Source organism: Chanos chanos, chromosome 13, assembly GCF_902362185.1.
Source record: "Chanos chanos chromosome 13, fChaCha1.1, whole genome shotgun sequence".
NCBI classification, from domain to species: domain Eukaryota; kingdom Metazoa; phylum Chordata; class Actinopteri; order Gonorynchiformes; family Chanidae; genus Chanos; species Chanos chanos.
Window position 1 is genome coordinate 19,449,338 of NC_044507.1, and position 22,206 is coordinate 19,471,543.

The following is a 22,206-nucleotide window of genomic DNA, read 5'->3' on the forward strand; positions in this document are numbered from 1 at the left end:
TTAATATTGAATACAAGATGCCTGAAATGCCCTGCCTGGCTCTAAAAAAAAAAAAAAGATTCTAACGGTGCTTTCTGTACTCTTCAGTTGCGTCTGTGTGGGTAAAGAGAATGCTTTTTAACCAGTCTCAGGTATTATCTCATCTCTCTGATACATGCCCCCACCCCCCCCTCCACTCCCTGGGCACCGCGACAACAAAAGTTATCGCCAGTCACACGCTCTCCATGGTCAATGTCTTTCTTTTCATCTGATTGTGTTCCCTTGGAGTGTCATCGGCACTCTGTTTTAGATAGGGGCAAAAAATGACTTATTGGCCACTGTTGACAAGAAGTAGCTACACATATTGAGATATATCTGTGGATGGGGTCAGCGGGGAAGTGCTGTCGACAGGCCGAAGTAAGCGTAGCAATGAGCGGTGAAACGCTGAACAGAACTCAGGAACGACTACTGTGCACCAAGCCTCTGGCAGCTGCTCTACATTAATGTAAGTCAATGAGCTAATGCTGATGTATCAGTTGGGTATCACAGAGCCTGACAAAGGGCTGTTACATGATGATTTTAGACCTATTACTTAGCCTACTCACCATAGTCAGTCATAGTAAACCTGCACTTTCATCAAAGTGAGATTAAAAAAAACAACTTTTCTTTTTAGTATTATGGTATTTCTCGTTTGTCGGTGTCGCAGCGAGTCCTTTGAAAGCTGCTTATGCATGAGCTTTTATGCTCAGCAGTGCATCATACGCTCCATCATCCGTAGCCGAAGGAAAACAAAACATAAAAAAACATGAAAACAACTTGCATTCCCACTGAGGCATCAGAGAGTTAACACACTGTGACACATGCATGGTGCATGTTAATACATACATAGTGCAGACCTATCAACGCATCTTGTTTGTTACCCATTATGAACTATGAGGGCTTTTGATTTTGCAGAAACCTAGGGTGAATTGTGTCACTACTGTGAGGCTAGCTGATGACATACTGAGATATCTTGTTGGGAAAAGGGGTTGATCACGTATCTCTTCACATGTCGTGTCATGTCGTTCAGGTGTAAACACTGCCAGCTTGGATAAACAAATGGAGCATTGGTACTGAATTCTAATGGTATGACATAATCCTGAGTGAGTATGTTACACTGTTGGGACTATGCCTCACTGAAGAAGAGCAATAAGAAGAACCTACAGACAGAAGTTTGAAAAAGACGCTTTCTTTTTGTACCACATCCCAATCCATATAGTAATACCAATGCAAATTAAAAGTGAAAAGGTTGCCCAAATACTGTAATATTGCATTGAGAAACTTAAAGTAAATTTAAATGATTCTTTTGTAGATTTTCTCTTTTGGCGCCTTTGAGAGGCATTTCAAGACAATGGCCATTTTCAGCATGAAAGATCAGCTTGGATATGGTGGCATTTGGACAAAGGGAGCAAAATAGATAGACATACCCACAGCATTGTTTAACAGGCATTTAAACCATACTGAAAATGGTTAACAAGTGAACTTTACGTCTGAGAATATTTAATGAACACCACTAGTGTCTTACACTGAGGTCAGGGTAATTTTAGGAAGATTCCCGGGTGTAATCTACCGATGATCTCTGCTTAACGTGAGGCTTTTAGCAATATTCCTATTGCTCCGAACGTAAGGGAACGTCATTTGGCTCTGAGACTTAATTTCCCTATAATGATATTTCTGGAGAGAGAGCGGATTATGCTTGCATCGACACATTAGCACTACATTGTTATTACTGAGGAGTTAAACAGCATGGGCAACAAGAAGCCTTTCACAGCATGTAGCCTAGTTTTTTTTTTTCTCCCTCTTTACAGAATAAGACAATCCACAACACAACCTGTTCTGCTCAGTTCTACGCTCCAGCACAAATGCCCTGAGGATACAATCACAGGGATTAATGTTGAAATTTCATAGTGCATTTGGATGATCAAGCATATTCTTTCATATATCAGACGTGTAAACCGCAAAGCTACATCTCTCAGAACAAAGAATATACAAAAGAACGGAGCATATATGTTTCTATAATGGATAATGTATGAAGTTTTCTTGTTGTTGTTGTTACATCTAAAAGAACACACAAAAAAAGAGCTGTTCATGGCATAGCTGAGCCTGAAGCTTGTTTGTATAAAAAGTGAGATCATTTGCAGATCTTTGCAAAAAATCCAAACCAAACCAAAACAAACAAACAAGCAAAAACAATAAAAAACCCCGTTAAACTTGTTAAGTTCATTCTAGTCTAATATGCATATGAGTGCATTTAAAAATCGATTCCTGTCACGGGTTTTTGCCCTCTCATAGGATGTCCCACGGGTTTCTTCTACGGGTCCCTGTACAGTGGTGCCGATCTTTTTTAAATGAAAAAGTAGAACCCTTTCCTGCAATCCTGAATACAAAAGAGACATATATTACAAAATCCTGACCTGACAGCAACAGATGGACCCAATGGTAAAAACGATTACTTTCATTTTGATGGGGGAATAAAATTTTGGAACGAAGGTAGTATAAAACATAACAAGTACAAGTACAGTACTCAGTATCTGCTATCTTGCAAGTGTTCATGCCCCCCCCCCCCCCCCCCCTCAAATTGTTTTGTTTGTTATTGACTTTGATGAGCTTCAAAACAATCAAGAGTGTCGCACATCCTGGAATATGAAACTTAGTCGTTGCGAACATCGCCCAGCAATGGTAATTTGATAATACCACTTGATTCAGCTGAATTGCACAACGTTTTAATAGTCACTTAGCTCGATAGTTTGTTAGTTGGGATACATTGTTAACAGAATGGAAATTCATCAAAAAGAAAACGGATTCAAAACAAATCTTAGTAGAAGCTTGAATGTAGAGGAAAACTCATGCGCTAAATTATTAAGAGGGTAGATTTATAATTGCGTAACTTGTAGTGTAACTTGTAGTGTATCTTGTGCAGTCGGCCGTGCGTAAGAGATGTAGCCCGCGCTATTCACATGCACTAATTATGTCTTATACATGTTTTATGTGGGGGCGCACAAAAACGGCAAGAAAAACCTAATTAGAACTAAGGCATAAACCACCACACTTGTTACTCGAATTCTTTTAGTTTTATTTGTCATGCATGCGCATATTGCTCAAGAGTTGTACAGATGTAGGCTATTCCGTGACCGTCGCCGGTTACAGGGAGTACTAGCCAATGAGTTTGAAGCAGGGCGGAGGAATAAGACTGATTTGAATGGAAGTTGGTGAAAGTGCAAACCTGTATGCGTGTCCAGCAGCGCGGTAACGGCGCATTGCATAGGCTACTGGCTAGATACTTCGTTTAAACTACATTACCTGCTTGTTGCTTTAAATGTTGATTCTGAAGTCAGTCTGTGCTTTCGCGATACGTTGTCTGCTTTCTTGCTGAGCAGATTAACCTACAATACGCTGTTTCATTCTTGCTCTGTCGAACCATTCGACTGCTCCTCCGGCAAAAGTCATTCGTTTGCGGTTCGTATTATAAACATATTGGGGAAATTTAGGGGATTTTTTTCTCATGGACTATATGTAAGGGGAATGCTTGAAACGGACGTTTTGTGTGTCCGGACAACCGCATAACCGCGTGAAACTGAGTAGCTTGCATAGGCTGTAGGTGCCTGACAACTTGTTTTGTTTTCATAAGCTTAGTGGAGAGCCGAAATAGCTTAGCGTAGTCGCGCGTGTGCTCAAACGGAACAAGTGAATTGAAGGCACTCGTAGCTGTTCAAGTTGGTCTTTGAACACTTGGCAGTCGTAGTAATTTTCAGTCGCTGGAGCTGCATTCAGTGACTCAAAAGTGTTGCATAAAGAGGAATTAGCCTGTACAACTTTACATTTCACCAAGGAAACAACCTGACATTTTAGTTCAGCACTCTGAATACTGGACCAAAATACATATTGTCTGTTGTAGATTTATTACCTTACCAATATAGAGGGGAACGACCAAAGAACGCTGTGGAAATACCTGAACTGGGCACTTTTGTAGAGCATCTGAACAGACCACAGTCAGTGGGGGACAGCGATAAAATACGCTACTGATATCGGATATAAATTCATGTGAAAACTCTTCAAGGTAAGCGCGTCGTTTCTTTCGTAATGTTCAGTAACAGTCTAGAATTAATTTAATCGATATGGTCGTCTTAAATAACTGTATGCTACCGCTAAACTAGGATTCACGTAAGTTGCCGTCTGAAAGAGTTCAGCAACCGACCGTTCGAGAAACAGGGCACAACACATGGAATAAGCCCACTGAAAAGGAAAGATTCATATCAAGGGTGCCACTCTACAGACTTCACAATGAGTGTACGTGGAGAAACACTGCGTAACGAATAAGGTGTTAATATCAACAGTGCGGAAGAGAATGCTTTTTTTCGGAAAATTCACAGGTGTCCTCAGAATACGTCGGGTCAAGCATCACAACAGGGAAGTAGAGGGAGTGAAGGACAGTGTTTGCCCAGGAGGCGGCTGCTCCCGTCACACGAATTACAGGGAAATCTGTAACACTGAAGAAGTGATCATGCCTCGCAGGTCTCCTACCTGCCAAATAACTGAAAACGATTTCATCACTGCTTCTCGTGAGGTCAAACATGGTATCAATCACACGTATGACAGTAAAATGGTTGCACCGAAGACTGTGAAAAGTCTCCCTCCAAAACATCTAAAAGGAAGGACGAAGTTTACATTAAGTGCTTGGAGTTGGTGGGCGTTCTTCTGTCTCAACGTACACGTGTTGAAAACTCTAGCACAAGGTAAGAAAAAAAAAATCTTGGGACGTAACCGTTACTAAACTAATGCACGTTGTCCTAGAATTACTCATGCAATTCATTTTAATAACAGGGTTATTACTGCAAGCTGGTTCTGTGCGCACATCCTGATAGGTTTTATGTGTTATGTCGAAAAGCGCTATACACTATGCTTTATACAGGCAGCCCTGTCGCAGCACTCCATGCAGTTTCAGTTGTTTGAAAAAAAAAAATTGGTGGCGCAGACAGTTAGACTCAAAACCTCTGGACGTAAACAATAGAGGAGTCATAGGGTCAGACTGCCGACGTTCCGTGGATTGCTTGGTCACAGATGGCATACGATTCATTTGCCCTAGTTTGTTTTTGGTTGCGTTTGTGGGGGCAGGGGCTGGAGGGTTCAAGTTGTGACAATAAGGCTTTAGTGTGAGGGACAGTGAGAGATAAAGTTCCCTCTTATTGTTTGAATTCATTCAACAGTCCAGATGATGAAGTAGTTCAGTCTGTTTAGGTCGGAGGCTTTGAATCTATGTTAATATATTCAAAATACTGTCTATATTTGAATAAGACTCATGAGTATCAAATTCAGGTTTCTGGAAATCTACTGGTTGGATTTACTTCACATTAAAATAAATGAAATTACATTCTGCAATAAGCTCTGTTTTAGAAAGAGCAGCTGTATAATTGATATTGACAGCTTCTTTTATTCCTCTGTCAAGAGGCTTTGATTGGAAATAATCAAAACAACACGCTTCATTAAAGAGGATATGTATAATTCCCTAATATGGCATAGATTACAGTCATTTTAGTCTGTGAATCAAAAGGCTAAATTCTCAAAAATAAGCTACTCAGATTTTCATGAATAGCAAACCTTATCCATCCTCAGGCTATCTCCACCCACCATATATGTATTTTTGTCACTTGAGATGTCATTTGCATTTCTAAAGATGAGAGAGAGAGAGAGAGAGAGAGAGAGAGAGAGAGAGAGAAGTGTCGTTGATGATCTTTCAGAGGAACATCCTTGAGAAGACTCAAAAAGGCTTAATGTTGAAGATCCACTCTTACTGGATGAAAAAGAACAGTGGTAACATCACGTAACAGGCGGAATGACTTGACATGCATCTTTAAGACAGAGCTTAACTTTATGTGAGGGTGCCCATGACCAAGAGAAAGTTAGCCCTCTGCTATTAGCAAATCCAGAAAATATATGTGTAAGCCTGTGGACCATACAGTTCACGGTACCTCAGCGACCAACGAAACTGGTTTGCGCAAGCGCTTTTGTGTGGTTTTTATCATCAGCCATTCTAAACCAGATTTATTTAGACACAAACAAATAAGGAGAGTTCACTTTGATGAGTCAGAGACCAGCTGTCTACGCAGGTAGGCGTGGCGTAGCCTACCTGGTCAAGTTTCTAACGCAAACATCTGAAATGCATCGTTCAAATTGCCTGAAACTGATCATCCACCTGTTGTGAAAATCCATCTTTGATGCCTTCGATGGTCCAAAGTTTACACATACTGCTACAAGAGATTACTGGTTAACCGAGGCATAAGTGATGGAGGGGGTGGTCTTGTCAAACAGATGTATGTTTCATTTTGTGCAATCCAAGATTCTCTCCAGCCTTTGAAGCTTAGCACTTATAATCTGACTCTAGCCTAGTCATTCGTATTAAGCATAGAACCTTACCGTGGAGTTATACTATATATATATATATATATATATATATATCTTTTTTTGAGAGGTTCAGCAAAGTTGTTGATGTGCGTGCAGTGTCAGCCAGTTCCCAGTTCCCTGTGTCAAGGTCTTTTGATTTTTTGGAATGCTACCAGCACAGTTCTGGGAATGAGTTAGGGCTTATTGATCAGGATTTGAGGAGACAGCAGAATTATCAAAGCTTGCAAATAGGGATGAGGTTGACATTCAGCCCTTTGCTTTCATTCAACTTCGACACAAAATCTTTTTTTTTTTCTTCACGTCGGTAGAACAGATTTCTAAATAGATGTTGCCTCACAGGTCATATGGTAAAACAAAACAAAAAAAAGAGTTCATCGCGAGAAAAGGGGAGAGAATCTTGAAATCCTGTTGCATACATGAAAGTCTGAAATGCACCTGGAGATGATCCTCCCGGAGATCATCTCTGTTTTGTCCTCTTCAACGTTTTGTAGTGAATGTGACCTCATAGGCCTAAAGCCTACATGACATTTGTTTGGTTTTACAGTGCACACTTAATTTATGCCTAGCTCCTTTTCAATATAACATTTTCTTAACCATACTCTTGAGCTGAGCATGGTTAGAAAATTCTAAGGAGGCAGAGGTACAATCCTCTGCTTGGTGCTAAGAATGTCGAACTCAATAATGCTGACAAGAGGCAGGTTAACACAGTCCTTTCCCTCACAGCGGTGTTATGGCTGTGGGTATCAGTAGCTATTAAAGGCAAAACCACTCTAGTCACACATGACTGTAGACCTTTGTGCTTCTTTGCTACACCATCTGTGCAATTAGTTTCTCTACGAGCAATGTTTGCGTTCTTTCTCCAGTGGTGCGCTTTGTTATTGTGTCCCCAGAAAATTGTCGGAAACGTTAGAGCATACAACATGTAGGCTACATGTTTTTTCCTTGATTACTATCCCCTTTTGATGATTGATTCATACAAGTGTGTGCAAGCAGAAAGTTTTATATCCATAACTGATTGATTTGTGTACCTCTAGAATGCATGTGAGGCCATTGATTTTGCATGCACTCTGTTGCAATCCAGTTAAACCGGAGGATGTCACTTCATATTTCAAGTCAGGGTTGAAATATTGCTTTCCTAGCTAACAAATTAAAATGATTAATACAACTCCCTGAAATAAGAAGTCAGGGTGATGCTACTTAACCCAGTGAGCTTTTAAATTCTCTGTTTCTCACTTGTTGTTTTTCCTTTTTTTTTCTTTTTCTTTCTATCTTTTTTTCTTTTTCTTTTTTAAACTTAGTGTTAATTAGCATTTCGATTATTTCAGAACAACTTAATGAATTTGTGAGTTGTTCTCTCCAGGGAAAGGGCATCAAATTAGTAAGTGCTTACACTTTCTTGATTATTGCATAAATCTTTGATTGCATTTGTAGGTGATAATAATGTTAACTTTAGCCTTAGGGGACACTTAGGGTAACTATGACGTGAAGGCTTTGTTATAATCTACGTAAAATGCACAGAATTTTATTGCTATGTCAGTGGAAGTGTGCCATAAGTTCATCTTCATTGTGTTACAGAAAATTCCTACAATACTCTTACGCTTTAGTCCCAGCTATATCATTGAGGAACGAGCTACTACACTTTCCTAGACGGTTAATGGAGACGATTAGCACTTGAAAATGTGATTCGCTGTCTAAGGAAGGTCGAAATGCACGGTTCGCCATTTAGCTGTCACATTTTCTGGTACTGGCAGTGTTAGGACTTCATTTTTGTATTAAAAATGTTAAGAGTTGTTTCACATATGAAAATTAAGCACATCTCGGTGCAGAATGAAGGACATTGCTTTTTCCATTGATGAACATCACCATAGCTTCACGACAGGTTGGGTGGTTATAATAGAACAATCCATTGTCTGTGGGTTTTTAAATAGATGAGGCATTCGAAAAAATCAATAATTTAATCAGCCATAAATGTTCAGGTACATCTTTTCACCAAACCACCTCCAGTGATTGGGCTTTCATGTAACTGGGTCTTGCAAAGTAACTTCATTCTTCTTGCCTCTTTGTAGCAAGATTTCTAAAAAAAAACCCATTGCATTGTACCATTCATTCCCAGAATATGGAAAGCAGCGGTCATTTTATCCCGAGCTGAAGTAGTCAATAAAATGTTTTTTTTTGTGTGCTAAATAAAATCTTTATATTGTCCTAACTCACTTACTGGAGACGCCCTAAAGAATAGACTAAGGACATGAAATGAAAGCCATACTCATCTTTCATGCATTTGTTATAATTCCCATAAATTGCTGCCTGTGGCTGTGGTGACATCTGTTCAGCCTGTGCTGTATTGTGTGATTGAACTCTTTATGAAATATGGGTGTTAGCATTTGAAAAGTCTATTCCATGTGATAGACACATCATAAACGACATAAGGTCATCAATGGAGCCCCCTGAACTGTTAGTATAATGGTTACACATTGTGATTGGCTAACAGTTTGTCCAGCTTCAACCCCATTGGCTTATGCAATCAGTCATCTGTCCTTAAGTACAATTTAGAACATTGAGGTGAAGCTGATGGACTTTAAGTATGCGCTGAATGTCTTCTTTGTTATACAGCGTGACTGCAGTTAAAGTAACCAAACATAATTTCTGAATAATTACTGAGAACTTCACATTTTTTTGTGGTGGTGATGGTTTCACCTGTATTCAGTGATGAAGGAAACAAGCACGTTTAAACCGGTCTTCAAACATGTACATAAAATAAATGCTTCAATGATAACTGTGTTCATGGAAGAATCTATGATTAGAGAACATAAACTGCTATTACCCATATTTTTGAGCAGTATGGCATTTCATATATATTTTATACAAGTCATGCAAATTCTTTTCTGCATCCCAGAATGTCCAGTACAGAAAGACACGTAAATGCTTACTTTCCATGGGGATGGTACTCAGATTAATTGATGTCTTTCATTTTGGTTGTATGCTGCAAAATGTTTTAGACATTTCGTTGTGGAAATCTTCCACTACCTTCGCTGTTGCTCATCTTCACAGCTGGAGAGGGGAAAAATACAAGTAGAGAAACAATTTAATGTTGCTTTTTTTATATCCTAGATACTCACCCACACACATATTGATCACGGTGAAAAAAGAAAGAGCCTTACATGTTCACCTCATAAGTTTTTCTTTTTCACAAACAGTTTCTACCAGAATCTTCGATTAAAGGGCCCTTTGTTTAACGCGAACATGTGCAAATATTTTTAGAACTCCAAATGTTGACCAACCCAAGGCTAGTTTTCTCTAGCGACTGTTGACCTCTCTGTCCGTGGTTTCTGTCTTGATAACTGAGTCATTAGTGAATGTGGTGACTGAACATTGGACCTACGTTTGATTCAGCGTGGGAACTGTTTCACACAGCCTCTTCATGTTATCTTCTGGAAATTCTTTTTTTTTTTTTTTTTTTCCATGTGGCCGTAGGACACAGAGTCATCAATGTTTGTATCAGAGACTCAGGAAACACCTGTTGATACATGCTGTCATTTCCCTGCTCAGTAATCGACACCAGAACTATAGCCAGTAAGTAAAACCCAATGATATTTAAGTTGCGTTTTATCTTGGGGAGGAAAAAAACGGCTGTTGGCAAAGCACACTGAGAGCTGCTTTGATTGTTTGAATTTTTTGCAGGCAGATAATTATGAGCTCGGCAGTTAAATCCTAATTTTCTAAAAGAAAAAGCCATAAGCACTGCGCTCAGTGTTAGCCGGATGCTTCGACTCTGGGAGGAATAAGTATTTTACACATTCAGCAAAATTCCGCTGCCGGATCAGTGTCTAATCTTTACTTTCCTCTTTAAAATATGACCTCAGGACTCCACAGGCAATCTGTCATCTGTTCCCAGTGAAATGACTGGCATTTGCATTAGAGCATTCTGCCTATGCAAACGCTGGCCGTGTCTAGAATTCATAAGTGAATGGAAATGCCACAGACTCGCACGTGGCTGTCCGTGTTTAACGTGAACTCTACTTTTAGGGAAAATACAATTCCACAGCAAAAGCACTCTTCAGCTCTCTATCTGAAATTGCGATTGTATCTCGGCAAAGGAATATTAGGATCCGGGACAGTTTAAGTGGAGCAGAGATGGAGACCTGAAAACTGCTGATTTAGACTTAATGGTTTTGGGCTTGAGTTTTTTTTATTTTTCCTTAAGTACTCGGTGCATTTCTCTTCCGAAATGAGGACTTTAAATGAGCACTTACGTTAATGTTTTGTATTTTTTTCTTTTTTAAATGTCAATTCCTTTCTCTCTTTGTGGGAATGACCCCATGACTGAAACTATATTAAGGCTCTGTCTTTGTCAAAGAGGCCAAGGAGTCATCAACGCAGACCAATTGAAAGTTTGATTTCTTAAATCTGTTTGTTTGTTTGTTTGTGCTAGAGTAGAACCACATTGCATGCATCAGTTTATACATGTAACACAGACAATTCATGACCTTGGATTCCTCCCATACACCAGTCTCTCTCTCTCTCTCTCTCTCTCTCTCTCTCTCTCTCTCTCTCTTTCTATATATTTATATGTATATAAAATCGTTGCTCTGTCTCCTCGTTTTTGTTGTTTTAAGTTGTACTGCACAGAGGGCTGGAGACAGATCGCCTGATCTCTCTCTCTCTCTTTTTTTTTTTTTCCTGACGTGCTAGAGGGCACGAGTAAGCTAATTCTCCCATTACCGCGCGACCAGAAACCTTCCCATTACTTCATCAGTGAGTAGTATGGAGAACATGAGCTTAGAGAGAACTGAGCCAAGTCTAAGCTTCAGTGTAGTTTTAGTCACGGCCACGTGTCGGGGGAATTTGGACTGGAAAACCAAACATTTCAGGAGCCGCGCGATTCCTTAGCTTCTTCTGTCTGCGGTGCTGGAGCTAACACTTAACGCCATGGTTTTGGGATGACCTCAGCGATGATCTTTCCTCCCTCTGTATATAAAGTGACCCCTGTGTGTGTTGGCTGATGTTTTATGAAAATGAGGATGATGCTGGGAGGTGGGGGCAATGGGGTTGGATGGACTGCGGAGAGGAAGAGACCGGGATCAGCAGCTGTGCTGGGCACAAAGCTGTCGCTGTGGCAGGTGGCTGATTTGTGACCGCACTGCCAGGTCTAATGACCCCAGTCGAACCCCAGGACATCACTGTGCTGTTTGGAGACCTCCAGGACCATATTTTCATTTAATCATACACATTTAAATGAGTTTTCTGCCAGTGCTTGCCACTCAGATTCTCTCTCTCTCACACACACGCACACACACACACACACACACACACACACACACACACACACACACAGAGTCCATTTAAGTTCATTTGGCATACTTTTGTTCCTTTCCAGTTGGCATAGTACTCCAGTTTGTCATCACTAGCCTCTCGTTCATGCTGCACTTTTTTCTCTTAGCGTTCACGTAATCCACTGTTTATTGTCGGCAAACAGACGGCTCAGCTGTGTCCTTTTTTGACATGGGGGAGTGTTTTCTTTTTCTACCTTTGAAACATGAAACAGCATGCCTGGGGGTTAATGCAGAGGAGTGACATTTCACTTTGAAATGATGATCGTTGTGAAAGTTCCCTAACACCGTTGATTTAAAATGGCAGGGGACAGCTGGATATTGCTTGATGAGCACTTTTTAATTCCGGGTTCCTTCCATACATTAGAACTTAGTGGCGTTGCCTTGGCGATCGGTTTAATCAGGACTATTGGAAGATGTAATTGCGCTCTCTTAATGGGCACAAAGAGCTAATGGCTGCTCTTTTTTCATGCCCCCCTGCACAGATAATGCATTCCATGTTTTGGAGTCAGCTGTCAACTCCATGTCAGCGCCCCGCCCAAAAAACCCCGGTGAACATAAAGTAATAAATGTGGTTAATAGTTGAGAGTTTCTATCGTTTATTATTTCCACTGAAAGATCAGATGCAGTTATCTTGTTGCTGTTATTATTTAAGCGCAAACAAGTTGACGTGACAGGCATGCGTCGCTACGTTCACTCTGGCAACATCCATACATGATTACACAGCAGTGCCGTCAATGATCCTCAAACACAATCAATGAGCTGCTTGCCTCTCTGCTTGTCATCTAGCTATTGATGTAGTGGAGAAATCTGATGTGACTGATTACTGTAATTTTCAGCATTTTGAAACAAAAGCAAAGTGCGTGAGTGTATGTATGTGTTTGTGCATGTGTGTGTGTGCTTGCATGCATTTTCTGTAGGATCAGCGTGTGCTCTGGTAAGTATGCATAAGTGCTTATTGAGATACATTAGCAAGCAAATGAAACATGCTGCTATATCTTCTCTCAGAAAGTAATGTGCTCGGAGGCACCCAAGTTCATCTTAATGTCGTCGCTGCTTTGAGGAAAGTGACTAAACATTGACAGAAATGTCCGATACATATACGTTCCTTAAAAGCAGAGCCTACGTCGTTGGGGTTTCACAGACTGTCTGGGAACAAGAAAGAAAAGAAATCTAACTGACATTTACATCGCATAAACCTGAAAAGAGCAATCACCAGCCGCCAAGTTCGTTTCCAGGGCTCTAGCGCTGCATCCAACTTGCGTGTTTATCAGTGATTGCGCAAAGTCGTGCAATTAGCCAAATGAAATCTCTCCACTGATGCCGCCCCCCTGATAGGCTGAAGTAGAAAAGTATATCGCAACTAGTAATATATTTTGCCTGACTTTTTACATTAAGGTAAGAGCCGCTCACCGCATGTGTTCACTTCAAATTACAAGGTCAATTAAACTCAATGGGCAAAACTGATTATTGCTAAGTAACGTAATTAATTACAAATATGAGGGCAGACCCCACTGAAAGAGCATCTCAGAGACAGGTGTTAGCATGGATCTGGCAGGAAAGAGTCGAAGAGCAGCCGTGCCAGTGCACGTGGTGTGGGAGCGGAACGGAGCAGCCCAGCTTCGGGGCAGGGCTCATCATTTTGATCTTGCCGTTGTTTAGACAGCGTGAACAAGTTTATACCTGTAATGATATTTGGGAGGGGTGCCGTTTCACAGCCTTAACGACACAGCGGTTGTGAGGGACACAGAATCTCAGGCGATGAGATTGTGTTTGCGGGTTTCCTTAGGTCCTGCTGGCTTCACACTCATCCTTGCCTTTTATCCCTCCGTGCGATGTCGCCTCTCGTGTCTCATGTTGGCAGACAGTGTGTGTGTGTGTGTGTGTGTGTGACAGATTTGCTGGAGGTTCAGGTAAACTGGTCGGAGTGTAATTGTCTTTTGTACAAGGGAAGATGGTTTGGACCAGGGAAGATAGTTTGGACTTTTTTTGTTCTTGTTTAAATCAGCAACAACAACAACAACGAGGAGAAAAAAAGCATTTGCAGAATGAAAAATGAGGGATATAAGTTGCTGTTGCTACTTTGAAGAAAGCTGTTTTCATGATGGATTGCAGAAGAGGGAGGAAGTAGTTGTTATCCAAATGCCTTAGCTCATCTCAATTGAATTGTTTTGATTTGTGTGTAATACTGTACAGGAGAATGGAGCTGTTTTTTTTTTTCTTTTTTCTCTCCCCCTGTGTGATTGAGGACAGAGAGTTTATCAATGACAAACAGACCTTACGTTAAGGCTAAATAGAAGAGCATTAGTTCCTTGGCCTGTGCTTTGTCAGACGTGAGAGGAACAGCAGTGTCCTTAAGAATTACCAAACAGCCTCCCAGACTCATCTCAATTTTTCCACTACGACGACTGCTCCCCAAGGACATTGTGACAGTACAGACGTGTAGTGTAACATTCAGCGTTATTATCAATTTTTCTTATGATAACTGAATTTTTTGTCATATTTTCTTAGCCTCATTGAATTTGTCCTTCGGTCGTATTCACAAGCCACATTTAAAATGACAAAAAAAAAGTGCAATATTACATACTTATTAAGCAATAAGCAGCTTTCCACAGGCTGTTGTGTTGTTTATTGTTTACCTCCCGTCTGCACATGGTGGAAACCATGACGACTGTGAAGAAGGCAGCTCTGTTCCTGGTCCTGTGCGAGTTGAGCGATGAAAAGGGAGAAGACATGTAGAATGTGAGAGGTGACACATCTGATAACCTATAAATAGTGTTTTGTGAAAGCAGGAGCCGGCAGGCGCGCGCTGAGGTGAGAGCCACACTTTAAGGGCTGCTGGGGCTTTTCTCACCGACGTGAGGGACGGGAGGGAGGAGGGTGGTCCGTGTCCTTGGGGGGAACTCTGGTCCACGTTAATCTCAATCTACACTCAGCATCATAATGCCCATTGAATATGTGCCGCTGTTGGAGGGAAGGTGTGTGTGCATGTGTGTGTGTGAAGAGGAGGGAGTAGACCTACAAACCGCTGAGTGAACCCATCCCAAAAGAGAGTGGAAAGGATGACTGTTGAGCCCTGTAAATGTGTTTGTGTATGTGGAGGAGGTGATGGAGTGTAAATTACAGCCCAGTGTGGTGCTTTTTCTTTTCTGTCTGGTTTGGTTTTTTTTTTTTAGCTCTTTTTTTTTCTCAAGCATATGCGTCTACAACTTTGGTAGATGTCATAGAGACATAGAACTGTTGCCATTTTGGAGGCTTAGTAATTTTTCGGAGGCACTGATTACTGGCTTGGCATAATCTTGGACGTCACAGCCCCACTGGCCAGATTTTCACACTGGATTGTGATCTGGCCCTGCGGTACAGTGCCAGCATTAATCATACTGGGAGAGCTGGAGGTTTGTGGACTTCTAGAACCAGGATCATTATGTGCTTGTATCCTGTAGTCTTGCTTTATAAACGCTTTTTACAGGGGAGAAAAAAAGAGGACGTGACAGTGAAATGGCCAAATCAACACATAATGATGCTGAAGTGTTGCAATTAGAAAATTCTAGACACCTGTCGTTCGAACAAAAGAGCAAGTAGTCATCGCTGGGCTGTTCATCTTTTTACCTTTTGCAAGAGACAACAGTGTCCATATCAGTGTAGCGTTAGTTCCAACAGGAATCATTCACTGAGGTCTTTTGTTAGCATTGAAACAATAGGTCTTTGCAAAGTTAAAGTCGTACAGTGAGAGAGAGAGAGAGAGAGAGAGCGAGAGAAAAATATGTAGGCTTACAATAACTAAACTAATCCTGAAGGGTAAGGAATGCCCTTGATGTGAAAAGATTGCAATTCAGAACACTCGACTGTCCACTTCACACAGATTCACTTTACTGTTCTTATCAGTACAGTCTGTAAGGATGAAAAAAATGTGATTAGACATATTGGATGAGTCCAGAACTTGACAGTTTCAATTCTAAGAGGCTTAACATGTTTTGTCGATACCCCTACCTTGTGTCTGCGGAAGGGAAGTAGTCTGCTCATAGGTATGGGAAAAAAATCCTTTCCCTTCGCGTTTGAGAATAAAACATGGACTTTCATTTTGATTGTGACTGGCTTTTCTTTCTGTATCTTTCTCCCTCTCCCTATCTAGCTTTCTTTCTTTTCCTTTCTCTCATTGTGTTTGCCCGCCACCTACTTCAGAACAACTACAGTTCTCTCCATTATTAAGCAATAACATTCATTATGTTTGTTTTATGTAATCTGTATTTGCTCTGGTCGCCTTCAGCCAGCTTGGAAAGGTCATTCAACTCTCGAGTGTACGCTGCTGGCCACACCGATACACTGAGCAGAACTTGGAGAAAATTCTGGAAAAGGGCAGCATTTCAGCAAACAAAGAAACAAACACACACAAAAAAAACCTTTGTGGAGAGTATTGTCTGTATCAAATGAAACAGTGATCAGTCTTACCCTACAACTATCACAGGTTAGCAAGGATCAGTCACTTTCTCTGTCATGTTAGCGAGTTCCGTTGTATTGATTTATATTTCTGCCATAAAGATTTGAAACACTTGATAATGAATTGGAAATTGGTATTGTTTTTTCAAAAAACTTCCTGCTTGCAGGTGTTCTTTTGTTGGATGTGGCCTTGAACTCTCAGACCATGCTTAAGTGTAATGACTGAAAATGGAGACACACTCTTGTAAATTGACACACGGTGCACAGATGGTGACAGAAGGGCAATTCTTCACTAGTCTAAAATAGTGGAGTTGTTTTTCAATGGCAGGCCTAAATGACTCAAATGCCATTTTGGATGTAATTTTCATCATTAAATTCTCCCTTTGATAAATTGATGGAGTACTTTGGGAACCCATTCAGTTTGGGGGATTGTTGCTGAGTGCATAGCCTGCAGTATGACTGAAAACTTCTGTAGATGCTACCGCGGTGACATTGCTTGTTTGTCCCATGGGTACTTGCTGCTATAAGTAGAATCTAATTGAAGAGATGTCTGCAACCTTGCCTTTGGCCGGCAGTAGAGCTAGATGGTGCATGGGCCTAGAACGTTTTTGAATGGTGTAATTAATCTGCTGCCAGAGACCTGTTTATTACAGTCTTCTCTCTCTCTCTCTCTCTTGCTCTCTCTCTTTTTCTCATCTTTTCTGGTGAGGGGGGGCCAGAGGTTTTAAAACCCCACAGAGGACTTAATCTGACACAGCATTTAACACCCAAGTCTTGCTTAACCATTGTTTTGCAGCAAGTTTACCCTTAAATCACATTAAATGACAAAATTCATCAATCAGTGGGACTGAAATGAAGGACAGCTTATTTTTATCTGCTGATTTGTCCTCGTCAATACAAATCCAATGTATTTTTGAAGATTTTGCACTTTTATCGCAATTGTTATTCAAATTATGTTGCAAATGGATTTTAAATATGCATATTAGGGGTTCAAAGCAGATATAAAAATGCAGAAAAAAAAGCTGGTCACCAACTTTTTTTTTTTTTTTTTCCCTGCTGTTCACTTCTCCATTTGTCATTCAGGGAGCGCTGAGTAAGAAATCCACTGCATAGCAATGATATCACTGCACAAATGAAAACGGAAAAGGCGTTGAACAGTGAGACAGGCGATGTGTCGGGGAGGAGACAATATGGAAAACATCGAGCTGAAAGGCCTGGAAACAGAAATAGGGATGCCAGGCATTCCGGATTATTCATGACTTGCACCGTTATCATCTCTCCATATTTTAAACATATCGCTCTTTGTGTCGCTATATGCTTTTTGCTGGTCAGCACCACTGACTCTGCTATGATTGCACACACAGACTTACTGTTGATGGAAACACGCTTTTTTCCCTCCCATCGACTGACGTTACTTCATTGAAGTTGCAGTAATTACAAAGCCGCAGAAGGTGCCTCTCTCTCTACGATCAACCTTTGTTAGTCTTGTCTCCACTGGAGCATCCAGAGTCCTGATGAGCAAGCTGCAGATGTTTCTCTCTCTCTCTCTCTCTCTCTCTCACCAATTCGTGCTTTAATGCTCTGGCTCTAGCTCCTCAGTGAATTGGCTTCTCATGACTGATCTATGTGTGGTGAATATCTATTCACTGGCGTTGCAGCAGGGAGCACAACAAGCTTTATCCTGATGCTCTTATGACGGTGCTTGTATGCTGCCGCGTTATGGTCTCACAAGTTTGCATTGTGCCTTTTATTAGATTATAGATTCCAATGATATGAAATTGAATCTGTGTTTTCAGTGGTCACTCTGACCTTCGGAAATGAGTTTGTCATACTCTGGCCCTCTTTAAAACTGCAGTTCAATCATTTTCATTTGTACTTGATGCTTCCAGTTAATTTGACTGATTGTCAGCCACTTAATAATATTTGAGAGAGCATCAGCTAATTATGTTTATGCATGTCTCTAATTCATTAAAAAAAAAAAAAAAAGTTACCCAGTGGAGTCCCAGCAGATGCTGAACAGCTGTGGAAAAAAGTCCATTAAAATAAAGCCAGTCCCTTTGTGAACGTTTGTTAGCTGTTACCATCCAAGCGTGTTTGCCTTAAATGGAATCTCTCATGTCAGTCTGTGATTCATTTAAAAAAAAAAAAAAGATCTAGTAGTCATTTTCAGAAGTGAATTATTATGGTTTTTTTGTCTGTTGTGGTTGAAAAATAATGACAGAACTGAACAATTCTCTTTCAGTGCAGGATTCTGGGCCAAGATTCACACACAATATTTGAGGGATTTTACCTTTATTTTAAATTTTTTGTTTTTCATTGGCTAAATTAGGCAGACTTTTCATTTTCAGGAACCCATTTTTCCTGTGTATCCTGAATAGACATGAACTGACGGTTTACATTGCCTTTCTTAATGTCAAGAACACAGTTTTCTGTTGTAAGCTGCAAGAGAACTGTGATTTGAAATGAGAAAAAATCTCGAAATTTGGAAAAAGCACAGATAATTCTCTCTTTTGTTTGCTTTATGCAGTGACTAGATTTCTGGCATAATTAGAGATATTTTTGAAACGGATGTAAGAAGTCTTTTTGACTTGGTGTCGTTAAGCTAATCGTCACTTAATCAGACACTCCATACATATTTAGTAGCAAAGCGTTAGTTCAATCACACAGTTCATTACTGGTGTTGCTTGTGTATATTATCACTAATGGTGCCAATCTGCGTTGGCCTAGTTTGAAAGCAAAAAGGCCTCTGGACACCAGCCAAATGATTATGTAATTAGATAAATGAATTAGACTAAATCAGGGAATAGGAGTTGGGACAGACAGATAATGGCGTTGGAAGGCCACAGGTTCGAACATGTTAGAGTGTCTGAAGCTTCATCATTTGAGGTGGCGTAAAGGTGGCATTGCTTTATTCCTGCTAGCTGCGTTATTGCCGTTGGCTCCATTGGCTCTCATTCTAAGGACATGTTTGATTAATCTCTCTCATATTAGATTTCAAATATCTCATCAGACCTGGTCTTTAACTTTCAGTCTTCATTGGCTTAATATGGTTTGATGGTAAGTTGACTTACAATGATGATTTACCAAGTGAATGAGAAGGGAAGTCAATTGAAACCTTTTAATCAGGCTTTAAGCTACGCATTCACATCTAATTTCCTCTGGAGTGGAGGTCATCATCACGAAATGCTTCTTTACTGAGGAACACGAAATGACTGGAAACCAGAGCATGCACAGAGATAACACCATTCACAGTCTGAGTGCTGTATGGAGAACATGGTGGTTATAAGAGCACAAGTTGGGCTGTAGTGATCTAATGGAGCTCAGAGCTTGGCATATAGAGGAGGGGGTGGGTTTTCGAGCTTCTAATCCTAGTTATCATAGGATCATTTGTTCTCATGGACACCAGACATCGATAGGCTAGATGTACTTTGGTTATCCAGCACGAAAGCCCTATTTGTTTCAGGCTAATGGCTAATTCTGAATTTTAAGATTTGACAAGGGAGACCATAATGAGGAGCTCTTGGTACCTCTTGTTATCAATACAGCCGCAGTGTCGATAATACAAATCTGGCAGGCAAGCTAAGTCAATAAGAGACACTGAAGTGTAGCTTACATCATTGGTTCTTATCGACGAAACATTGGAAGATGAAAGTTGTCTGGGTAGCAGCATTGCACTGTGACAGTCTGCTCTGCAGCTCTGCTTCCTTACATTTTATCGCTAATTAATAAAGGTGCACAGTTTATTTGCAGCAGTTCACTCCAGAAGCCAGTTTCAGTATGCAAAAAAAACCAATTGTGAATAGAAGAGAGCTACGTTGCCACAAGACAGTGCAATTAGCGGAGACTATAAAGCCCTTCATCCTATCTTCTTGGGATTAGGGAGAATGTTATGTTTTTTTTTTTTTTTTGCATTTATATTGCAGGACTTGTTTTCTGTAATAGAGAACTCATCGGCCGTTTGTCCTGGCCAACCGGTGTTTCTGAGTGCATAAATATTTCCATATTACCAATTTGAAAGATGGCTCTCAGTCTCTCTCCTGGTCGGTAAATGAGTCTTGCGTGTGCAGTCCTGTTTGCCAGGGTTTCTGCCAAGCAATGTGAGCCCAGATGGCAGTGAAAATGCCATTTTATTTATTCTCTGTTTGTATACTTTCCGCTTGTCAGAATGCAAGCCATTCATCTAGGCCCCTTTTTTTTCACCTTGCGACCATCTTTTCTTTGCCAAAGGTGTTTTTTTTTTTTTTTAACGGAAAATATGCACAGTCCCTTTAGTTCTCTCCCTTCAGTGATGCTAAGCTAACACCTCGCCTTGCCTTTCCTCAGACATTCACAGACACAACAGATGAATCAACGAGGGGCCTGACAATGGGCCGATCAATGCTTGAAGATGTGGCCTCTTACATTCAGGAGCATCTTTGGTGATCAATGACTTTCGCTTCTCTCTATTTATAAAGACATGCAAACAAAAGTTTGAGAAAGGGGATTACCTGAGGAGCAGATATTTGGCAGAGAAAACTGTCCCACAGAGAAACCTCAGAATCCATTCTTGCGTTACGGATTCCCAAAACCATTTTGGCTTTGAGGAGATCTGCTCATAACCCAACATGATGCTCTGGGAACAATAGTCTTTATCTGACTGGATAACAAAGTTCACATCAGACACAAAAGATTTTTACAGGGAATTGGATGCAAATGTATTTACTCAGCAATGAATCTCAAAGTTTACACTCTGCTATCTTTAATAGCTTCTCTGATCTCATTTCCAAAGACAAGGATCCTTTGAGCAGACAGTTCCAGTTCCCTGTACTTTGCAATGTGGTAATCATCAACATTTTACTGAGAGATCTCTTCTTTGATAGCATGGTTGTTCATAAGAACTAGCTTCTCAAGCCAGTTTTTCTTGGAGTGGGCATTACAGGACCAGAGGAGTACTGACAGAGCAGAATCCTGGATTTTCTGTCAGGAAGAAAGGAGCGGGTATACATCTGTCTTCAGACAGAAGAATCATTAGTGCTGGAACATTGAGCTCTGCTGTTTCTTTTTTTTTTTTGGTCTCTAAATTAGCTTCTGATGCAGTGCACTCTGTTATCTTCCTCTGGTGCTCCTTTCAATGCATTCACCGATCTTATGCACTGGGCGGCTTGGTATTTCCTCACTGCAGTAAATGCGTCTGTTTTTTTGGGGGGTTTTTTCACTTCCTTCTCTGCCTTTCTATGACCCACTCATGGGAGCTGCAGGGTGAAGATGAGTTTCCCATTGTTTTCGCTGGCATGATCTTAATGCTCATTAGCTTATCTGTGACAGTTTGTCTCCATCAATCTGTGAACTGTATTTAAATCCAGGCAGAAAAGGGTTTGCCACTGATGAATGAGAAAGGCTTAAATGCATGTTAAAGAATACTCAGGTGGTAAGTATTTGCAGTGGAGTCATCTGTATGAATTTTTACCTACCTCGCTGTGCACACAACCTTAGGGCAAAGTTACTAATTTACAGCTCCTTGTGGCGGAACTGACTTCAACTTAATTAAATTATACCATTAAATGGAACACGGTCCATAGATTATACCATTAAATTAAAAATGGTCATGTCTCAGGAATGCCGTGGTGTCATGTTAGGAGAATTCATTTTGCAGGTTCAGAGACCCCCCCCCCCCCTTCCAAAAAAAGGAAAAAAGAAAACCTCGGAAAAAACACAAACCCTTAAATGCATCAGAGATAAAGTAAGATGTTCTCTCGTGCCAAGAGTTCTCACTCTCCTGTGTGTACTCAGTTATTTAAACAGACTTTCTTTATTTTCACATAGTCTTTTCTTTTTTTGTGTGTGTGTGTGTGTCGTTTCTCAGAAACTGAAACTGTTCCAGGGAGGGCGATGATTACTAATGATTACTCTTTCTAGACTGCTCTCTGAAGTCAGGGTATTATCCTGTAACGAGGCGGGCAAATCTCAGTCTCCTTATTTAGTTATATCCAAAAAGAAAAAGAAAAACACTCCTCAGCACCTCGCCTCTTTATTTGTATTTGCCCAA

General features: G+C 40.6%; 1 protein-coding gene across 1 annotated transcript in view; it reads left to right on the forward strand.

Annotated features, from left to right (window-relative positions):
• The first annotated feature begins 3,611 nt into the window (after window positions 1-3,611).
• Window positions 3,612-22,206, forward strand: part of sdk1a (sidekick cell adhesion molecule 1a) — a 196,997-nt gene continuing 178,402 nt past the window's right edge. The window contains 1 exon segment of the mRNA XM_030790503.1: window positions 3,612-4,751. Within this exon segment, the coding sequence (XP_030646363.1) occupies window positions 4,364-4,751 (388 nt within the window). The 5' untranslated portion in view covers window positions 3,612-4,363.